A 20,581-nucleotide genomic window follows, 5' to 3' on the forward strand; every position below is an offset into this window, starting at 1 on the left:
TCAGCAACATCAGTGACCTCAGCCATCACATACTTCCTGTCCCAAACTCTGAACAACTACTCCAAGTGATCAGCAACATCGGTGACCTCAGCCATCACATACTTCCTGTCCCAAACTCTGAACAACTACTCCAAGTGTTCAGCAACATCAGTGACCTCAACCATCACATACTTCCTGTCCCAAACCCTGGATAACTACTCCAAGTGTTCAGCAACATCAGTCACCTCAGTCATCACATACTTCCTGTCCCAAACCCTGGATAACTACTCCAAGTGATCAGCAACATCGGTGACCTCAGCCATCACATACTTCCTGTCCCAAACTCTTGACAACTACTCAAAGTGTTCAGCAACATCGGTGACTTCAGCCATCACATACTTTCTGTTCCAAACCCTGGATAACTACTCCAAGTGATCAGCAACATCGGTGACCTCAGTCATCACATACTTCCTGTCCCAAACTCTGAACAACTACTCCAAGTGATCAGCAACATCGGTGACCTCAGCCATCACATACTTCCTGTCCCAAACTCTGGACAACTACTCAAAGTCACAGTTCAGCAACATCGGTGACCTCAGCCATCACATACTTCCTGTCCCAAACTCTGAACAACTACTCCAAGTGATCAGCAACATCAGTGACCTCAGCCATCACATACTTTCTGTTCCAAACCTTGGACAACTACTCCAAGTGATCAGCAACATCGGTGACCTCAGCCGTCACATACATCCTGTCCCAAACTCTGAACAACTACTCAAAGTGTTCAGCAACATCAGTGACCTCAGCCATCACATACTTCCTGTCCCAAACCCTTGATAACTACTCCAAGTGTTCAGCAACATCAGTGACCTCAGTCATCACATACTTCCTGTCCCAAACCCTGGATAACTACTCCAAGTGATCAGCAACATCGGTGACCTCAGCCATCACATACTTCCTGTCCCAAACTCTGAACAACTACTCCAAGTGATCAGCAACATCGGTGACCTCAGCCATCACATACTGTCTGTTCCAAACCTTGGACAACTACTCCAAGTGATCAGCAACATCAGTGACCTCAGTCATCACATACTTCCTGTCCCAAACTCTGAACAACTACTCCAAGTGATCAGCAACATCGGTGACCTCAGCCATCACATACTTCCTGTCCCAAACTCTGAACAACTACTCCAAGTGATCAGCAACATCGGTGACCTCAGCCATCACATACTTCCTGTCCCAAACTCTGGACAACTACTCAAAGTCACAGTTCAGCAACATCGGTGACCTCAGCCATCAGATACTTTCTGTTCCAAACCTTGGACAACTACTCCAAGTGATCAGCAACATCGGTGACCTCAGCCATCACATACTTCCTGTCCCAAACTCTTGACAACTACTCAAAGTGTTCAGCAACATCGGTGACCTCAGCCATCACATACTTTCTGTTCCAAACCCTGGATAACTACTCCAAGTGATCAGCAACATCGGTGACCTCAGCCATCACATACTTCCTGTCCCAAACTCTGAACAACTACTCCAAGTGATCAGCAACATCGGTGACCTCAGCCATCACATACTTCCTGTCCCAAACTCTGGACAACTACTCAAAGTCACAGTTCAGCAACATCGGTGACCTCAGCCATCAGATACTTTCTGTTCCAAACCTTGGACAACTACTCCAAGTGATCAGCAACATCGGTGACCTCAGCCATCATCCACTTCCCCTTCCATCACTACACCAAGTGATTCCTCATGACCTGCAACACTGGCAACCTCAGCAATCCTCTACAGTAACTCCCCTTCACTGCCAACAGCCGCCCCCATAATTACATCAATCAGCCACCACAGCTTGTGTCAGTCACAGGCTGTTTGCTGGCTCCCCTGACATCCCAACAAAGGCCATCGCCACACAGTGTGCACATCAGTATCTACTGCTCCTACAGGGGAGATCCCACTGTGATTCTGACTATAAGCTTACAGTCATCATAAGTTGGTAATTTGGACAGACATGGGTTAAATCATGTCATGTGACGCTGAATCATGAACTTTATCACTTGCAGTGTAACCCTTCCTTATTCACATGACTTTGATTCAGGATGGGTATACAATGTACAACTTATTTCACAGAAGGACTGTCAGCTGCCCCTGTGCAGTATGTATCATTTAAATGCTTGTTGTTTTACGCTGCACTCAACATGGCAGCAGTCTGTACTCTGGACCAGACAATCCAGTGATCAACTGTCTGAGAATCAATCTACGAATTTGGGATACAATGTCATGTGTCAGCAAACCTGAACCACTAACTTTACTATGTTAGTTGGCTCTTACAACAAGCATGGGTTAATGAATTCGAAGATCAAGTCTAACTCAGATCTTCATGCACAAGTCCAACTAACATATCATCTATGAATGAACACATCTTACAGTTAAAAAAACCAACAGTTGTTAACTTATGTAAAATCTGATAATACGGAACTTTAATTTTTCTGAACATGCCTAGATTGATTTCAGACTATAAGCATGGTATTGGATAGATGTTTCTGTGTCTGTTAGATCACAGGCAAAATGTAGTGCAAATAGGGTTGCACAACAGAGAGAAAACTTACCAATCTTCATATATGTGGTTCTATAGACTAGGACTTCTAATATACTTAATACTAGCCCTCTTACTGTTAATGCACACCTTGAAAACAATGAGCAAACAAAAGCATTACACTCCTACATGTTTTTATACATTTTCAAGAAATATAATACACAAAATAAATAGTCTACATGCCAACCAAGTTTTTTGAAAAATGAATCTTCAATTCTCTCAGACTGAAAATATAGGGTCTTTCATTTCCAAACAACAAATCAGCTAAAATGACATTCTATATTGGCTGCCTGATTCAGCATTACCAATCATTAGGTTTTACCAAAGTAACATTTAGCTGAGCTAGTTAACAGGAAAGACTTACAAGGTTACACCATTAGCACATTCCCTGGTACATGACATCAAAGGCAGTCCTTTCACTACATGGAATGCGTGTATGTAGCACATAAATGGACATAAACACACATGCATAATTAAATGTCATTTATATGTAAGGTTCAACTCTGGTATTCTGCTTAACTTCTATACAATTTTCATTTAGCATGAATTTTATTTGAACCTTACATGTTTGTAACGATAACAGTTTTTTGTAAAATCAGTCATCCCTTACCAAAATCATGTTGATTCTGTTTATATTCTCCACTATGAAAACAGTTTACATCCTGGCACATATGTAACTGACATTATCATTTTGTTAAGTTGGGATGGCAATTGATGACTTCATGCATACATTTACTGAAAGGATTTTTTCATAAGACAAGCTGATAATGCTTGTATGCCACCATTAGGATTTCTTAACTTCTTTTGAATAGTATACACAGGACAGACCTCTTATGGTTTGCATGTTTTGGGCATGTGTTTTCATGCTTCAAGCAATATTTCAACGCCATCATGGTACCAGCACGTGGTTTATAAATATTTTTATAGTTTCCTTCATATATTTATGTTTTATACCAGCCTTTCTTACCAGCCATTGTCGCTGGGTTACAATGACATGAAATCAGCACCACCTGACAGTCATTACATCGTTTCTTAACACATGCAAGACAAGTTCTCACTCACGAAGATGTTGTGATGTTTTCCTATATCACACCTCTCTTTTCTTTAGGGCATGTTTCAGTATAAAGGCTGATGACATAAGAACACGAAATCAACCTTTTTATTCATTCTGTTGTTATGATGGCTACGCACAGTAACCAGTCTAGACTAATGCTTAGTCTCTGAATACATATAATTTTGATAGTAACAAACTAACCCGTATAAATTGAAAAGGAGCCTCAGGGAAACCAGAACCTGAGGAATTGACTTGCTTCATTTCAGGCTTCAGCATTTGAGAGACGATTTGGCAGTAGGGGAGACAATGCGGTTTAGGGACTGTGAGACAGACTACTTATATGACTGCTTGCATTACAGAGAGGGCCATACAGTAGGGAACACAATGTGGTTCAGGGACTGGGAGACAGACTATAACCAGTCAAGCGGGTTCTGCTCATTAACAAACTGGTCGTGTCAATCTCCATCTTAAGATGCATTGTTAGGTAAACCAATTCAAGACCTGTTAAAAGGGGTGGGGGATGTTTCACAATTGTTTTTTTTACATTTACTGCCAAAAAGGAAAACAGTTTTTAAAACATTTAAATTTTAATGTCAGTCTGACTGTATACCAGTTTCTACAACACTGTTTGAAAAGATGGGCAGGTTCTGTTCAATTACACTGAAAGTTTAACAAGACAGTACAACAAAGTAAACATAATTTTGTCACAGCATTATTGAATAAGGAGATAAATCAGAAATGTATACAACATTATTGAATAAGGAGATAAATCAGAAATGTATACAACATTATTGAATAAGGAGATAAATCAGAAATGTATACAACATTATTGAATAAGGAGATAAATCAGAAATGTATACAACAAAGCATAACAACTCCAAACATAATTTAAAACCATACACGTAACATGCAGTAAATTAAAAACCTCAAGTTACGCATTCGGTTTTAAATTTATTCAGGGCTATTATAATTTCAGGGAGACCATTCTACCATAACTACATTAATAAGATTTTTAAACATATACATACTGTATTGGAAAATCAAATGTACATAACATGATTATATACTTCTGAATAACTTTACTTAACCAATCACAATCCAGCATCTGCTGGTCATGAAATAATCCATGATATGTCAGTGCCCAAAAATGTGACAGGATCTCATTTTGTCAACATAAGTTATCATTAATTTTAAAAAAACAGTCTGGCATGGTGGAAACCTGTGACATCATGCTTGAATGCCATTATGATGGAATACTGACTTACCAAAATAACTGATGATGTCATGACTAAATCCCACTGAAATGTGGGGAAAACACTAAAACAAATTTGTCTTCTTAATATTTAGTTAATGAGATATCCATTATGCCAACATCTCTTTTCAAAATTAGAATTGAGAAAAAATGGTACCTGTCAAGAAAACACTCACAGGCAATAAAAAATGCATACAATTTCTGAGATTCAATCCCATGAAACCATACGCAGTTTTCAGTCTTCAGTCGTAACTATTTTTTTAATACATGAAAGAAAACAGCAAATTGAGCATTCAAAAAATTTATTAACATGAAATATATCTCATCAAGCAGCATCTTGGACTGGGATGCATGTCTAAGGTGACTTTAAGGCCGACCTACCAATGGTATCTGGTGCAGCAGAAATCTAGTCTGTCGTACAGACCCTGAAGTATATGTATCCAAGAAAGCCCATGCAAGTCTAGAAAATGTGGCAAGTTGAGAAATGAAGAAAGCCTCAGGGCTCCATTTCATTATATTATTTTTTTTCACTATGAACATTTTTTCAGTAAAATATGTTCATTTCAGAGACTAGCTGTTAGTCTAAGTAGAGACCCTGAACAAGAGTCAGCATCCAGTTCCCCTGTATAAATACCACTGCCTCATGGAAATGGGGAAATATTCAAGACATCTGTCCTCTACATTCGTTAGCTGATAAGCAGTTCATTGTTTATTTATGCAGGGACCATCACTTGGGGAGGGGAAGAGATTTGTTTTCAGATAACAGACACTAACAGACATGGTTCAGTAAGGAGGTAAAGCAATAATATACTGAGTAAAGAACACCCATGGACTGTAGTTATTCTGTCCTGTCAGTGGGCGGAACACAGATGTTCTCTAACCAGTGTCGTAGGTAGACTAGACTAACACTTAGCCTCTGTGTATACGTAATTTTGATTGTAACAAATAAATCCATTTAACTTGAAAAGGAGCACCATGGAGACCAGGGAACTTGCCTCATTTAGGGCTTTAGCTTTAGGGTGGGCTAGGCTGTAGTGAAAATAATGTGGTTCAGGGACTGTAAAACTAGTATTACAGCAGTGTTTTCCACGGCTGTACTGACAGCTAAACCAATAGATGTATAGTATTTCTATCCTTTGAGAGGCGAGTCTAGATAAGCAGAAAGTCTACAGGTTTAAAGGATGCTTCTGTGAGATACAGGGATATTTATATCTTTTTTAGAAATTACCATGTAAACAATCAATTATAGCCACACAGACATGTGCAAGTCTACTATTTCAGGGTCACAGGCAAAACTATCATCTCTGTACGAACTAATGGGGACAAAAGACATTCATTGCAATATCTGGCTGTCCAAAACAGATTGGTTGGTAGTTTCCTCTATTTCAATATTAAAAAAAACCTGGTTTATAATATTATGTGACAAAACACAACAAACTCCTGCCAGAAAATATAGAAAATGATGAGGACGTTGATTACATTTTATTGTAACTGACATTTTGATTCAGTAGGAGGCTCTAAATTGAGATCGATGAACCAGAAGCCCACATATTATCCTTGGCCTTGCGTCAAAACGTATATGCATGACCTTAGTCATACAATATGATGCATCATCATTGGTTGTCTTACAAGAAACAATTCTGGTGGCAACTCTAATTTTTCAACAGTATGAATTAAAAAAGATTTCAGATACCATTTTTTTTCCAGGCACCAATGGACATTGATAGAGAAAGTCGATATGATGGCTGCTTGCTTGATTAAATAAACAATTACACATTGATAAATGTGTTATTAGTTTTTACTTTACTTCTTAAAATGAGTAAAAACAAAATCCTACCTACCCATGCTAAATTTGAAAGTGGTGTAATCAGAACTACATCATTTCTTATATTTGGCCTTACAATAAAAACCCATATTTGTTCAAGAGCTTACTACACTGATTATTGTATTTTCCAGAAATAGCACTTTGAAACAAGCAGGATGATTCATTTCATATTTCAAGAACTGCCGTAATCCCATCTGCATAAGTATTTATACAAGCTAATCACAATTTTAGCTACAAAATGCTTTCCAACAGTCATATAATACTAAAATGCCAATCAAAGAAGTGACATAATGCAGTTCAGTAAAGAGTCTTCCTGTACTTTCAGTAATTAGAGTCAATGATGACGCTACACAATAATTGCTCAAATGTCAAACCAATCTTGTTAATCTTTTTGAAAATGAGATCACTTCGCTCAACTTATTGAAAACTATGACTATTCCCATAATACAGAGATTGTTTCTTGAAAAAATATTGCAGAATCTAACATCGCCTTGAGCAAATCATTATTTTACAGCCCACATGGGCGTTTTAAAGACATTCAGTCAAGGACAAGAGTAGACATAGCTAATGGCTTTCTTGATGTGTGATGTGAGGTACTTGTGATGCAACAGTCTGATCTCAACCACCAAATAATCTGGGACAATATGTGCATGCATGGCTCGTTAGCGTGAGTAGTCCATGTTCAGAATAGTCTATTTCCTGTACATAAATAAACCAATGGGTGAGCTGCGATTCAATGTGGGTGGACGGGATTAAATGGAGTAACACATCAGGATACAATGACACATGTAGATCAATAAGCACTGATTTTAGATTATAATTTTTAAAATACTTATGTTGTTGTCTGGTTCAACTGTAAAAAGTGATTTTGTTGCTAGGGTTTCTTGTCCCACCTTAAACATAGACTTACAACAACCACAGCTTCAAAACTGCTTTGTGCATATCTCTTTCCATGTTTATGGACCAGACGGTATACATTTAACAAAAACATAACCCCAGTTCCTTTATCCCCTTTTTAAGGGGTTATATTTTAGCTCAAATACAACTATAGTTCCGAGACTAAATGTTAGTGTACTTGTGAGCCTCACAGCCATTTTCAGTAATGCTCAGAGTGTGTGTTCCAACAGACAGCGGCTAAATACTTTCTGCTGGAATGGGTCAAAATGTCTAGAGAATGGTGAGTCAAGGTTATGATGTACCAGTAAGCAAACTATCAAATTATCACTGTACTAAAGTTTCAATAGAACTTGGGGAGTCATTACTGAAAACATCTTTCCAATTCTCAATCTCATTCAGCTTTGTGGCTGATATTTAGCCAAGAGCAGAATCTAAATGGGCCTCATCAGGTAAGAAGCAGGCCTGGGCTTTCATTCTTGAAACTTTCATAGCCCTTAGAATTCTTAACTTTGATTGTAGCCAATGTATTATGAATGGGCTTCAGAAGTTCCTTGGGCAAGAACATTTCACAAATGGCTAGCCTGGACTAGGCTGGGAAAGAACCACGTCAGCTAAACGAGTTATATCAGCTATGGTTCTCACCTGTGTTCCACTGCTGCAATTATGAAGCCCTGAGATGCAAGCTCGAGACACAGGGTGGTGTATGTGGTCCGGTTTCCTCCCAAACCATGGGACAGTACAATCACAGGAAACTTCTTCCCGTTTTGCAGCACTGGAGCCTGCCACAATGCCGGGACATAAACATCACCTGCCACAGAACAGACATATCAGACATGGCATTCACATCAGTGTCGTCAGAGCTACATTCATATTGTCATCAGAAATTAGTTTAGCATTGCTTAAAATCAGAACAACTATTCACAATGTCTGTCATCAGAGAAAGCATTCACATTGTCTTTCACCAGAACACTATCATCAGGACAAGCATTCACACTGTCTGTCATCAGAGAAAGCATTCACATTGTCTTTCACCAGAACACTATCATCAGGACAACTATTCACAATGTCTGTCATCAGAGAAAGCATTCACATTGTCTTTCACCAGAACACTATCATCAGGACAAGCATTCACACTGTCTGTCATCAGAGAAAGCATTCACATTGTCTTTCACCAGAAAACTATCATCAGGACAAGCATTCACACTGTCTGTCATCAGAGAAAGCATTCACATTGTCTTTCACCAGAACACTATCATCAGGACAAGCATTCACACTGTCTGTCATCAGAGAAAGCATTCACATTGTCTTTCACCAGAACTCCATCATCAGGACAAGCATTCACATTGTCTGTCACCAGAAAAAGCATTCACATTGTCTATGATAAAAACTCACACATTGTCTGTAATCATCATGGCATGTCTTTCATCAAATCTCACATTCACACTGTCTTTCATCAAATCTCAGATTCACATTGTCTTTCATCAAATCTCAAATTCACATTGTCTTTCATCAAATCTCACATTCACATTGTCTTTTATCAAATCTCAAATTCACATTGTCTTTCATCAAATCTCACATTCACACTGTCTTTTATCAAATCTCACATTCACACTGTCTTTTATCAAATCTCACATTCATACTGTCTTTCATCAAATCTCATATTTACACTGTCTTTCATCAAATCTCACATTCACACTGTCTTTTATCAGACCAAGTATTTACATTGTCTGTGATGGAAACTATAAACATTCTCTTTCATAGGGATAGTCTGGAGGGATGGAGTCCACTTCCAGTGTCCCGTTGTGATGCTGCTGGAATATTGCTAACAAAATCAAAACTCCCTCTCTGACACACAACCATCAATGTGTGCCTTCATGAAAGACATAAGTTTAAAAAGTACATAAATATCATTACATATCCTTGGATATTCCTCCCCTTTTACTTTGCAAACCCCCAAGCCGTTCACTTCAAGGGAACACCAAGTATGACAGAACCCCAGTCGGATTCCCCATCTGGCTCAACAGGTGCCTGTGACATAACATCCTCAAGCCTATTCTCAGCCAACGGCTGTCAAAAAGAGGTGATGGCAAGATTCACAAACACATGGTGGTGACCTTCACATTCTTCTGAAGCATTTTGGGATTTCTCCCATGTCCTGAATCAAACTTCCACCAACAGCTTTGACCCCTGGTTCAACTCTTTCAAAAAGAGAAATGAAACTGTCTTGTTTAGAGAGATGCACATCCCCTAACCTCTACAATGTGTTTATATCCAGTCATGTAACTTTTACTGTAATGACTAGCACAGAAAGTGGGTTTTTAAATTATTTTTCAAGAGGAAACTCAAAAAGTACACATCAAAATTCCACTCACCTCCTAACCAATTGAACAGTTTTCCAAATATTTTTGGATTTCTTCCGAGAAAGTACATGTAGCCAATTCCATACTGGCGCCGAGGTATCCACAATGGCCACTGCCTATCTCGTTTCTGAGGGAAAAGCAGAAAATGTTTTTTATCAATAAAAATAACATGACAAATAAGATTACAGAATTACATACAGTCCTCCCACTCGACATAACTGAAAAAAACATCACAAGTCATACATCATACTGTGAAAGATGCATAACCTCTCTAAAATTTCCAAAAATTTGAGTCAATGAACATAATGCAGTAAGTCAACATAATTCCAGTTTTGTTACAACCTGTAAAGATGGCCAATAACTTTGAACCAATTATGAAGTGATTGTGAGGTATGCTGTGTTATCTCTATACCAATATGGGGAGGTGGGGTAGCACAGTGGTAAAGGCATTCACTCATCAGGCTGAAGACCCAGGTTCAATTCCACACATGGACACAATGTGTGAAGCCCATTTCTGCTGCCCCCCAATGGGATACTGCTGGAATATTGCAAAAAGCTACATAAAACTAAACTCATATCACTCACTCACTGTACGGATATTGCCAGATTTGAAACAATGATGAATATGTAACACAATACATTTGAAATGTGCTGTATATTGAGTTTTGACTGTCATATTGTGACAAAGTTTACAAAAGTGATAAGTCAGATTAGTAAATTAAAAAATGAGGAACTGATTCCTGTAATTACAAGAAGTGTAACTATTCAGGACCAGCTGCTTCTATAGTAGGACCAGACAATCCAGTGATGAACAACGTGAGCATCGATCTACGCAGTTGGTATACGATGACACCAAGTCAGCCTGACCACCTGATCATGTTAGTCACCTCTGCTGACATGCGTGAGGTACTGAAAAGCAATCCTAACATGGGTCTTTACTGGTTTCTATAAAAGGACTACTGAGGTGCTGAAAATGTTAGGTAAATTTATTCAGGTTCAAAACAAAATTACTATTGACAGAACTAATTGAACATACAATGTTCCATAGCACAACACATAACTATGCAAGAATCATTATTTCCATGAAAGTCAGTATAGAATAAATATGCTAATAATCAAAGTAATAGTAAATGAATACAAATGCACTTAGTATCTTGCTTTCTATTTTATTTTACTCATTCATTAACGTTTTAATGTCTGCTCCTTAGAATTTTTAAAGATGTAACATGTACTTTTTGCGGGGAACTGTTGATATAGGCCTTATGGCCTGTTTGCTAATCCATTTTCCAGTATGTCAAGTATCGTTATATGAGATTAAAAATGTAAACAGTAATGGAAATAAAATATTGTTTAAATTAAACGGAGTAGAGCTGGTATTCAGCAACCTATCCTTGTCATGAGAGTGAGTGAGTGAGTGAGTGAGTGAGGTTTTAAGCAAACAAACAAAACATTCATCCATCATGCATGTATTTTGGATCTCCATTGAGTGCTACAACAAAGTAACAAAAACATTTTCTTTGATTGGCAAATGTGTTGCTCACTCAATTCTTTGTCCATAGAATAACAGTAAAATATCACTATACATATCTCGTCTGAGTACTGTATTATATATCTCCATATTTCCTTGTGCATAGTGAATATGTTCCCTCAAAACACAGCTGCATGAACAGGAGTACACATGATATACAAGGACAAAAACAGTATTTGCCTCCAACATGAGAAAGATATTTCCATGAATCATCACTAGTATTCTTTTATCTCAAAATTCACATTCTCTTTGACCTAGTCAGTTATCTCCTAATCTTTCATATGGAAGAATCTTTAAACAGTGCATACTACATAAAATAGCACCTTTCTATGAAATATAAGAACAGGATGTGTGTATTGTACTCAAGTATGGAAAATACAGAAAACACTCTATAACAAAAGTAATTGCAATAACATTATTCACAATGTTAACAAAAAAATATTTTTGATCATCTACCCATTTTTGAACGCACAATATGACAAAGCTAATGGTAAAAGAATTAAAAAGAGAAACATCCTTACAACTCTCAATATATTTTAAAGTAATAAAGCTGAAGTAAGTGCAAAATTAGCAAGCAAACTTTCCCCATGGGCATAAACTGCCAATAAATATGATAGAATGAACATACAGATTCCCTCTGCAAATAAACAACCCACAGCCTTGGGGCATATTTCTCCGAGATGTCTTATAATATCATGTTCATCACGCTCTTAATTAGTTTCCAATTGACATTTAAATTATTAGTTACATCACACAAAGTCACTAAGCCATGTGACATGATCATAGCAATGCTAGCACCATATTGGGCTTGGCAGCTTTGGTTACCCTTATAATGAGGAGGGGTGGTATAAACTGTCATACCGCCCCAGCAGCTTCCTGACAAGGAGGTATGTAGTTGATTAAGGAAATGTACAACCAGTGTAACAGGAATATGATGTTCATGGCACTATCTGGACCACCAGCTTGGTTTGCATCTTCAGAGCCTTGAACAAAGATGATAATTGATCTGGATATGAAAGTGGTCATAATTACCCTATGAAACATAACTTTGATCTTGAATATAAACTAGGGTGTTATATAATGAAGGAGTACAGAAGCAGAAATCCATGTGTTGTATATCAGTGAGTTAACACCTGACACATGATTAGGATTCACTGGGATTGAATAGTTGCAAGCAGCTGTTGGACATCTGACGTCTTTAAGAGGAAATGGAATCATCAGAATCCGAGAAATTTTGAGTTTGTCCAACATTTCAGTTCCTGATAATTAAACGGTTATTGTTAAAGACTGTGTATCAATATTATGAATTTCTTTGAAATAGTTTATATGTTCTTTTTTCATCCTTTTTTTCACAGAGACTTGATCAGCCTCTGCAGTTACACATTTAATGATGGAGACCTTGGTACACATGTACTCTGACAGAGTTACCTTATTAAAAGGACCATAAACATGAGTATGCTCTTTAGATCACACAAAGTTCAATTAGTTTTAAGTGATCATGCTGAGAGAAACAAACTTAGTTCAAATATTTATAAAATTTCTTTTCTTTTTTTTTTTTTTTGCACAACTTCAAGACATATATCCCCCACCAGATCTTGACATTTATCTAAATTCCCGAACAAGTCCACAGATCACTACCATGTAAAAATTACTGGTCTCTTACATATTCTTATTTGTAGTTCTAAACTTGCATTCAAATGTCATGTTCACTCATCTTTTTTATTCATTCATTCAGTTGTTTATTTAAATTATAATAACAGCTGTAAAGATCTACTAGACCAGCAGGATAGCACTTATCAAAGTTGCACTGGCCCTGTCAACAGTTTACTAGACCCAAGCCAGTGGGATAGCATGAATGTCGAGGTTAGCCCCTGCTCTCATAGGCTCTTTAATGAATGTACACTGTACACTGTACACTGTACACAAGGATACGTTCTACATTATGTCATATTTTTCATATATTACACAACATTTTTATGATAATGTTCCTAATTCATGTGAACGTTTTAGAAATGTTTCCAATTACACTTGATTTATCAGATTCAAAAGATTTCAAACTGTGTGGAAAAAATATAGATTCTTATAACTGAGAAATTTTTACCCTTGAATGTAATACTTTGCTGATGTTTTAGTGATTCAATGTCAAGTTTACCCTTTCCAGTGTATTGTGAAACAAAAAGAATTTTCTCGATGCAAACAGTTGCAAACCTGGTGATACAGCATTAAGCAATACTCACTCAGCACTCAAAACTCAGGACTTTTTCTTCAGCTGGGACCCACTTATTGGACCAGCATTTTCCGCAGCAAAAATGGCATATTTGGTACTTTAAACAGATAATTATCATAATTATTACCTCAACACAATACCTAGACATACACTGAATATGGGCATTAGAACACTCGCAGGCAGTCCCATGTCTTGAACTGAATCACAGGTACTCCACATGTGGTCTTCATTGACTCCCAGCTTAAATATGAAATAACTAAATCAATATGACACCTGACAGGTACTAACTGGTGTTTACTAATCAACTCATTTATACTCTGGCTTCAATCCTCCCTTTGTCCACATCAATGCAATGTAATGAAGAATGGGCGAGTGTTTCCCATGCAAAGGTTAATGTTCCATCCCAGCACCTAGCGACACATAACCAGTACAAAGAACTTAATTAGTTACCTCATTATCAGCTTCAGTTGTTCACCTGGATAGATTCACAGGTGAGCTTCACACACTTGAAGCATACATGTGTTGTCTGATTGTGTCGAACCACGCATCTGTATATATATATTTAATATGAACATCAATGGGCACGACAGGTACTCACAAAGGAAACTGCCAGATTACCTTGTTGGCCCATGGGCTTCAAAACTTTAAATTTCAAAAACTGAAAATCTGATGGATAGATATTGAGATTATTCATTTGGGGGTTCACAAGGAGCAATGCAAATAGTGCTGTTTACTGGTATCAAATCTACATATTTGTCAAGGGGTTCAAAGACATGGTTTTATAGTGTTTGCTTATTTTACACTTAAAAGTTTTAATAAACTGATACATTACTATTACTTAATGAACACTGTAAGTGTTCATATTTACCACTGATTAACAAAATACATACTAAAAACACAAAAGAGAGTAAATTAACTGCCAGTAACCTTATTCATTTAGATTTGTATGTACAAGTGGGAAATCTGATTGTATTAGTATTACTACAGACAAAATCCATGGCACTATCAGTTCACCTCCATCAGATTATACATTTCCTTTTGACCATTTCACTCTTCTCTTTTCGTGGAGTTTCTGACATTATAACCAAACATGTGTTGCTGTCAAAATTCTTCTGGTTTCTTTAAAAAAACAAATTCAAGAATTTGATGACGGGTAAATGACTAGAGTTGCCACCCACACACACCAGCACAATGCTTGTAGTGAATCTAGATGTGAAACACTTGGGAACGTCACGTTTTCCAGGGCACCACGCCCAGAACTGTTGCACAGAGATGCTGCAGTTACCACCCATTCCATTTTGAAAGTTTTCAGATGTGATCATTATATCACTGGTTTGGTAATGACTATCATTCTGTCAGGATTAAAATGATATCCTCTTAGTTATGAAGAGCTGAATCTATTCATGAAAACACTGTGTTTATAGTCCTGTGCATATTAAAGGTTTTCTGCCTACAGAGAATACTTTTCTTCTGTCATAAATAGCAACAATCTAGTCAACTTGAAAATAAGACTTTGAAAGGAAACTTCATGAATATTTATGAAACATACCATCCCATTAAACTGATAGGAGGTTTTACTTCCTGCATGTTCATATATTTCACTAAAATGTATGTGACAGGAGATAAGATACATTAAACAGCATGTACTGTTGATAAAATAAAATCCGATAAACTGGACATGTTATTGATGCATTACATTATTTGTTGTGTTCGTACAGTTTACAAAAACACAGCCAGTGTCTTGCATTTGCAGGTCTCTTTGAGCTCATAAGTTATAAATGCTCAGAAAATTAACAAAGACACTCACTTTGATACAGGGAACTGTAATTTGGCTCAAAGTGTTAACCTGTATTTGTTGCAATGTAAACTGTGAAATACTTATTCAAATCCTGTACTGCTTATTAATCTGCAAAACTTTACATAAAAATACAGAGATCTGTTGTCAACATTGTATTAACAATTTGGACAAAGTGTAACAAGTATGTGTCAACAAGCATGAAAAACTTAACTCAACTTCTGTACTGCCTATAAATCTGCAAAACTATACATACTAGTACATTGTTGCAACAATGTTAAATCAATTTCTCACAAAGTTCCAAACTCCAGTATTACATAACAGAGCACCCAACCATCAGAATGGAGATGTTACTATAGTATATCTTTGCTACATTACAAATGACTAAAGTAAACTTGAGTCTGATCACACCACTCCAATATGAGATAAAAATAATAGATTCCTGGCACAAACATATTTGATTCCAAAGAATCTTCAACCATCTAGTGAGAGAGTGTATAAAGTGTCTGAGTGGGCTTTCCAGGTTAAAACAGTCATGTATCACTGTAGGATTTCACCATAAAACATCTTTCAATGTGACATAAGTTTGTCTTTAAAAGTGACAAGATCACCCCAAAGAAACATGCATTGCTTTGTAACTGATATTATCTTCAACTTGACATAAAACCTCATTTCACATTGTCCTTTCCATGACCTTACCCAGTGCTGTTAGGGTTAAAATGAGTGATTGAATGTGAATTATGAATGGGCTTTAATGTCACTCCATTCACTACCCTGGGAATAAGTAACTCCATTGACATATCTGTCTAATTCACTAGATGTGATTTAAATCTCCAATGAGTAAAACTTATTAAGCTTTAAAGGGACATCCATTGTATGCTCAACATTTGAAGTTCAAATTCACACTCAGCAATATTCTAGCTGTATGACAGCAGTTTTTAAATAATCAAATCTGGACCAGACAAACAAGCGACTCATATAATGAACATCCAACTAAACAACTATAAAGCCCTAAATGAAGCAGCTCTAATTTCAGTTCCCGGTCCAAATCTCCCAACTCACTGGGGCTCCATTTCAGTCAGGTGTCTTCCTTTTTAATTTTCAAACTTTTCTAGATTCAGGGACGATGTGTTCGTCTACTTACCTATGTACAATGAGAATATCACTTAGGGCATCTGTATTAATATACTCAGCAAACTGAGAAGTATACATTTTTACACCTTAACTACTCTTTTATTTGTTATCAGTTTTCATTACTTATGTGGAAGGGTCTGTTTGTCTATCTGTGTGGTTGATAGGGTGGGGAAGGTAGTACGACCATTTTAGGCAAACACCCTGACCCATCCCTTATGTTTATTTTAGGAAAAAAGGAAACGGTTTTGTGAAGGTGATGTACTTCATAGAGGTTGGTTTGGTTTGGTTGTTGTTTAATATCGAACCCAGCAATTTCCTAGCTATATGACAGCTATACACATAGAGTCTGGACCAGCCAATCCAGTGATCAACAGTATGAGCATCAATCTACACAAATGGGATAAAAAGACATGTTTCAACAAAGTTAGCCAGCCTGACCACCCGATGCCTTTTACAACAAGCATGGGTTACTGAAGATCAATTCTAACGCGATATTCAAGGGTTTGATACAGCAGAGGTCTTGTCGATCAAAGGTTACATTCCCTATTAACGTTTCCGCTAAGTTTGTAACTTGGGCGTGAAATCTTGTTTTCAAGTTCAACGTTCCACAGTCCAACAGTTGATGTGTTGACCACACCCGAGTTTGTCGGTACCATTCACTTATGCATATATAGCTATGGGAAGCGTTATCATAAGAAGCTATTTCCGCACCAAGCTTCTTCTTCTGTGAAAGCTGACCAAGCAGCCAGCTTCGTCTGTCCACCCTGCACTTGTTCAACTCAAAACATTTCTTTCATATACCAATAAAATCACTGAAATGGCTGGTCTACGGAGCTATAAACCTGTACCGTATAGTTTTTCCGAACGGGCTTACTCTAAGCCTGTCAGTGAAGACAGCTGACTGCAGTCTAACGGGTTCTGTGAAATGTATACCTCAGGTCACCGTTATAACGCGACATGCGTACGCTGTGATTTTGGTTATTTTGACATAACATGCAGATATGAAAGGTGTGGTGAAAACATTTTACTTACGTATATGTCAGTATCGTTTGTTGGGTAAAATAACCTAAAGAACGATCCATTTTCATTGTGGCCACACATTAAATCCACAGTCCCCACGGTATAGGGGCCTCTGCCCGGAGGCAGGTGTCGACGAACTTTCCTTTGGCCCTTTTCCATCCTATGTGAGGGTTCCCCTTCCATATCTAACCATTGACGAGGTGAGGATGGTGGAGTCCTTCTCACCTGGCCCGTCAAGTCGCCTCCGTCATCCACGACACACTCGCGGGAACTGTCTCCTAACTCCACCGGCCAAAACACAACACTGTTTCCAAAGTCGCTCAACTCTGACCCACCGTGCGGGGGCGGCCTTCACATTCCGGAGCCGGCAACCTTCACCTTGAAAGGAAAGCGCAGCGATTAACCTCTGTAACCTGAACTTACCCCCAGGACAGTCCCCTGAGACGTGTTTCATGATATTGCGACATTGCTATTTTATTATTGCCGAGTGTGAAGTAACAAGATCGATTGAAAGGAAATCTAAGCAGGAATGCTAATCATGGTAGAAAAGTCATTTCCAATCCGCAGAGAAAGGCGTATCAAAGCTTAAGTCAATAAAATGCAATAGCTTTATATGGGAAAAACATAACATATGAGGTGTCAGTCGGGTACACAAATATCCTGTATATTTAACCAAATTCATCGTACCATTCAGAATTACATACACGCCTTTCGCTGTATCAAGAATGAAAAGATATTGTTAAAGTTAAAATTAACCAAAGTTAGCCGGGTTGTAAACAAATAAAGTTCTAATGTTTTCAGTAAAATGTCTTGTTTCTCAAAGGAGCGATGAACATACATCCAGATATTTTTTGATTGTTTTTATTCTTAGCTGGATGTTAAGTAGGACACGAGAACTGTTTACAACAAAGAATGAGTGAATTACACTTGTCCTTTAAAGTAATGTTTGCCAATATCAGAACATATCCCATATTGTGTGTATTATGTCATGCAGTTTGTAAATGTTATGTCGATTCCTTGTTGTCGTAGTTGTTTTTTTATGTTGGTTGTTTGGTTTGTTGTGTGTCTTTTTTTTCGTTTGTTTGTTTTGTTTGTTGTTGATGTTTGTGCGTTTAAGGGTTTTGTTTTGTTCTTTGTTTTATTGGGGAGGTATTCTACTTATTGTAGCCTCAGCGATTTCCTAGTCATGTCAATGATGATGATGATGATGATGATGATGATGATGATGATAAAGTACAATTTCATACACGTGCCGAATTCTTCAAGTACCACAAACTACAAAACGTAGTTTGATAAGGTGATTGCAAAACGCTGTACTTCACCACATTTACGCAAAGAAATTCATAAATATTTTTCACAGACTTTACTGAAGAGCAATGTTTCCAGTTATGTTAAAGCTGTGAAGAGAGTTCTAGACAATATGACACGCGGAGATGAATGATCTGTGACCAAAGAATGCCAGCTCTGGTTTAGGGTCTTGAAGGAGATGTATCTGTTTTTCTCTTATCTAAGGGTCCTATATAGTTATTTTAGATTCATTGTGTCTGTAAACGCGCGAGTGTATGTATTTATATGCTCATATATAATCCATATATATAACAATATTGGATTAATCTATTAATCTGTTAGAACCTCAGTCTCATAAGAAAACACTAGAATGTTGGACCTGCGAGACTAACTAATCTCATTTAGTATTACGTGACACTGCCTTAGCCAATAATCCCAGAGAACACGTTAAAAAAAGCTTTCAGGCAACCAGTGACCTCTTTGATCCTTCATATTTACAACAGAGACTTAACCTTCATTGATACAGGGATGATCTACAACACGAGTCTTCTGTTCTTCTGATTGACACTAACAGTAACTGTTGAAGTCTCGCTAAAATACGACGAAGCTGCACAGAGTTGCGTCCCTTGAAAGTTCTTGTCGGGTTTCAGTCCAGATTGACTCTCGTGTGAGCTTTCGTATCGCACCACACGTATCTAATGGGTTTAGTTCTAGGTTTGAAATTATCTTTATTGCAGTGATGACCCAAAAACGCGATGTGAAGTAGACTTAAAATCCGCTTTTGTAATCTGACATGCTGTCAAATCTTTGAAAAGTCCTGGCGCACATTATCTTTTTAAAAAGAGAGGAAAAATACAGGTCCCAAGAGCAAACGCACACTGTATAATCCGACATCAACACAAAACCTTCAATAAACATCCCCCCACATCGTAATCAATTTAATTTCTTGTATTCTTGAGTGACAATGATTTAGAGATTAGTTGATGTCTTTAGCATACATCCTTCGATTAACCTTTCACGCTTGGAACAACCACAAAAATAGAGAAACTCCATTTGTATGGTACAACAGAAGAGTTAAAAATAATTGATAGGCTGGGTTTCAGACAGTGAATCATGGGCATGTCGTCAGCCATAGACTGCTGTCTTATCTGAAACACACAAGCACTTACAGGAAAGACATATTCTGTCCGCCTTTTGGAACATTGCAGTTGTGACAACTTTCATATGCCATTGTGGTAAATAATTTTTTTTCAGTTTTAACATACATGAATTTTGAAGATGTTGTGTGCATTCCTTTTGAAAAGACGGGTCAAAGGTTCAAAGCCACATTAGGAGAATAAGAGCGGTCTAGAAAGTGTTACCAGAGAAAAGCCACAAATTCCTACTATCAATGACGAAATAAGTTAATAACAAACACACGAAAAATCAAAATTAGTTTTCATTTTCAAATTCCATACATTACATAAACGGTGGCAATTTTCAGTAAGAGAATTCACGTGGGCAGTAACTATGATCTGTCTCGTTGGATATCGTCCAGTTGTAAAACAAGGAGGTACGTATAGTTTCATAAATTATTACTTCACTTTAGAACCGCGATGCTCCGGGTTAGAATTGGTCTTCAGCAACC

The 20,581-nt window shown here is 37.5% G+C and overlaps 1 protein-coding gene across 2 annotated transcripts in view; it reads right to left on the minus strand.

Moving 5' to 3' along the window:
* LOC137276741 (platelet-activating factor acetylhydrolase-like) overlaps positions 1–17,978 on the minus strand; it is a 43,283-nt gene extending 25,305 nt beyond the window's left edge. For both annotated transcript variants that reach the window (XM_067808378.1, XM_067808379.1), the window contains exons 1-3: positions 17,680–17,978; positions 9,976–10,090; positions 8,246–8,411 (exon numbers count right to left, since the gene is read on the minus strand). In XM_067808378.1, the coding sequence (XP_067664479.1) occupies positions 8,246–8,411; positions 9,976–10,090; positions 17,680–17,850 (452 nt within the window). In that variant the 5' untranslated portion in view covers positions 17,851–17,978. The remainder of the gene's footprint in view (positions 1–8,245; positions 8,412–9,975; positions 10,091–17,679) is intronic.
* Positions 17,979–20,581: the final 2,603 nt, after the last annotated feature.

Source organism: Haliotis asinina, chromosome 3 (assembly GCF_037392515.1).
Source record: "Haliotis asinina isolate JCU_RB_2024 chromosome 3, JCU_Hal_asi_v2, whole genome shotgun sequence".
In the NCBI taxonomy this organism is placed as follows: domain Eukaryota; kingdom Metazoa; phylum Mollusca; class Gastropoda; order Lepetellida; family Haliotidae; genus Haliotis; species Haliotis asinina.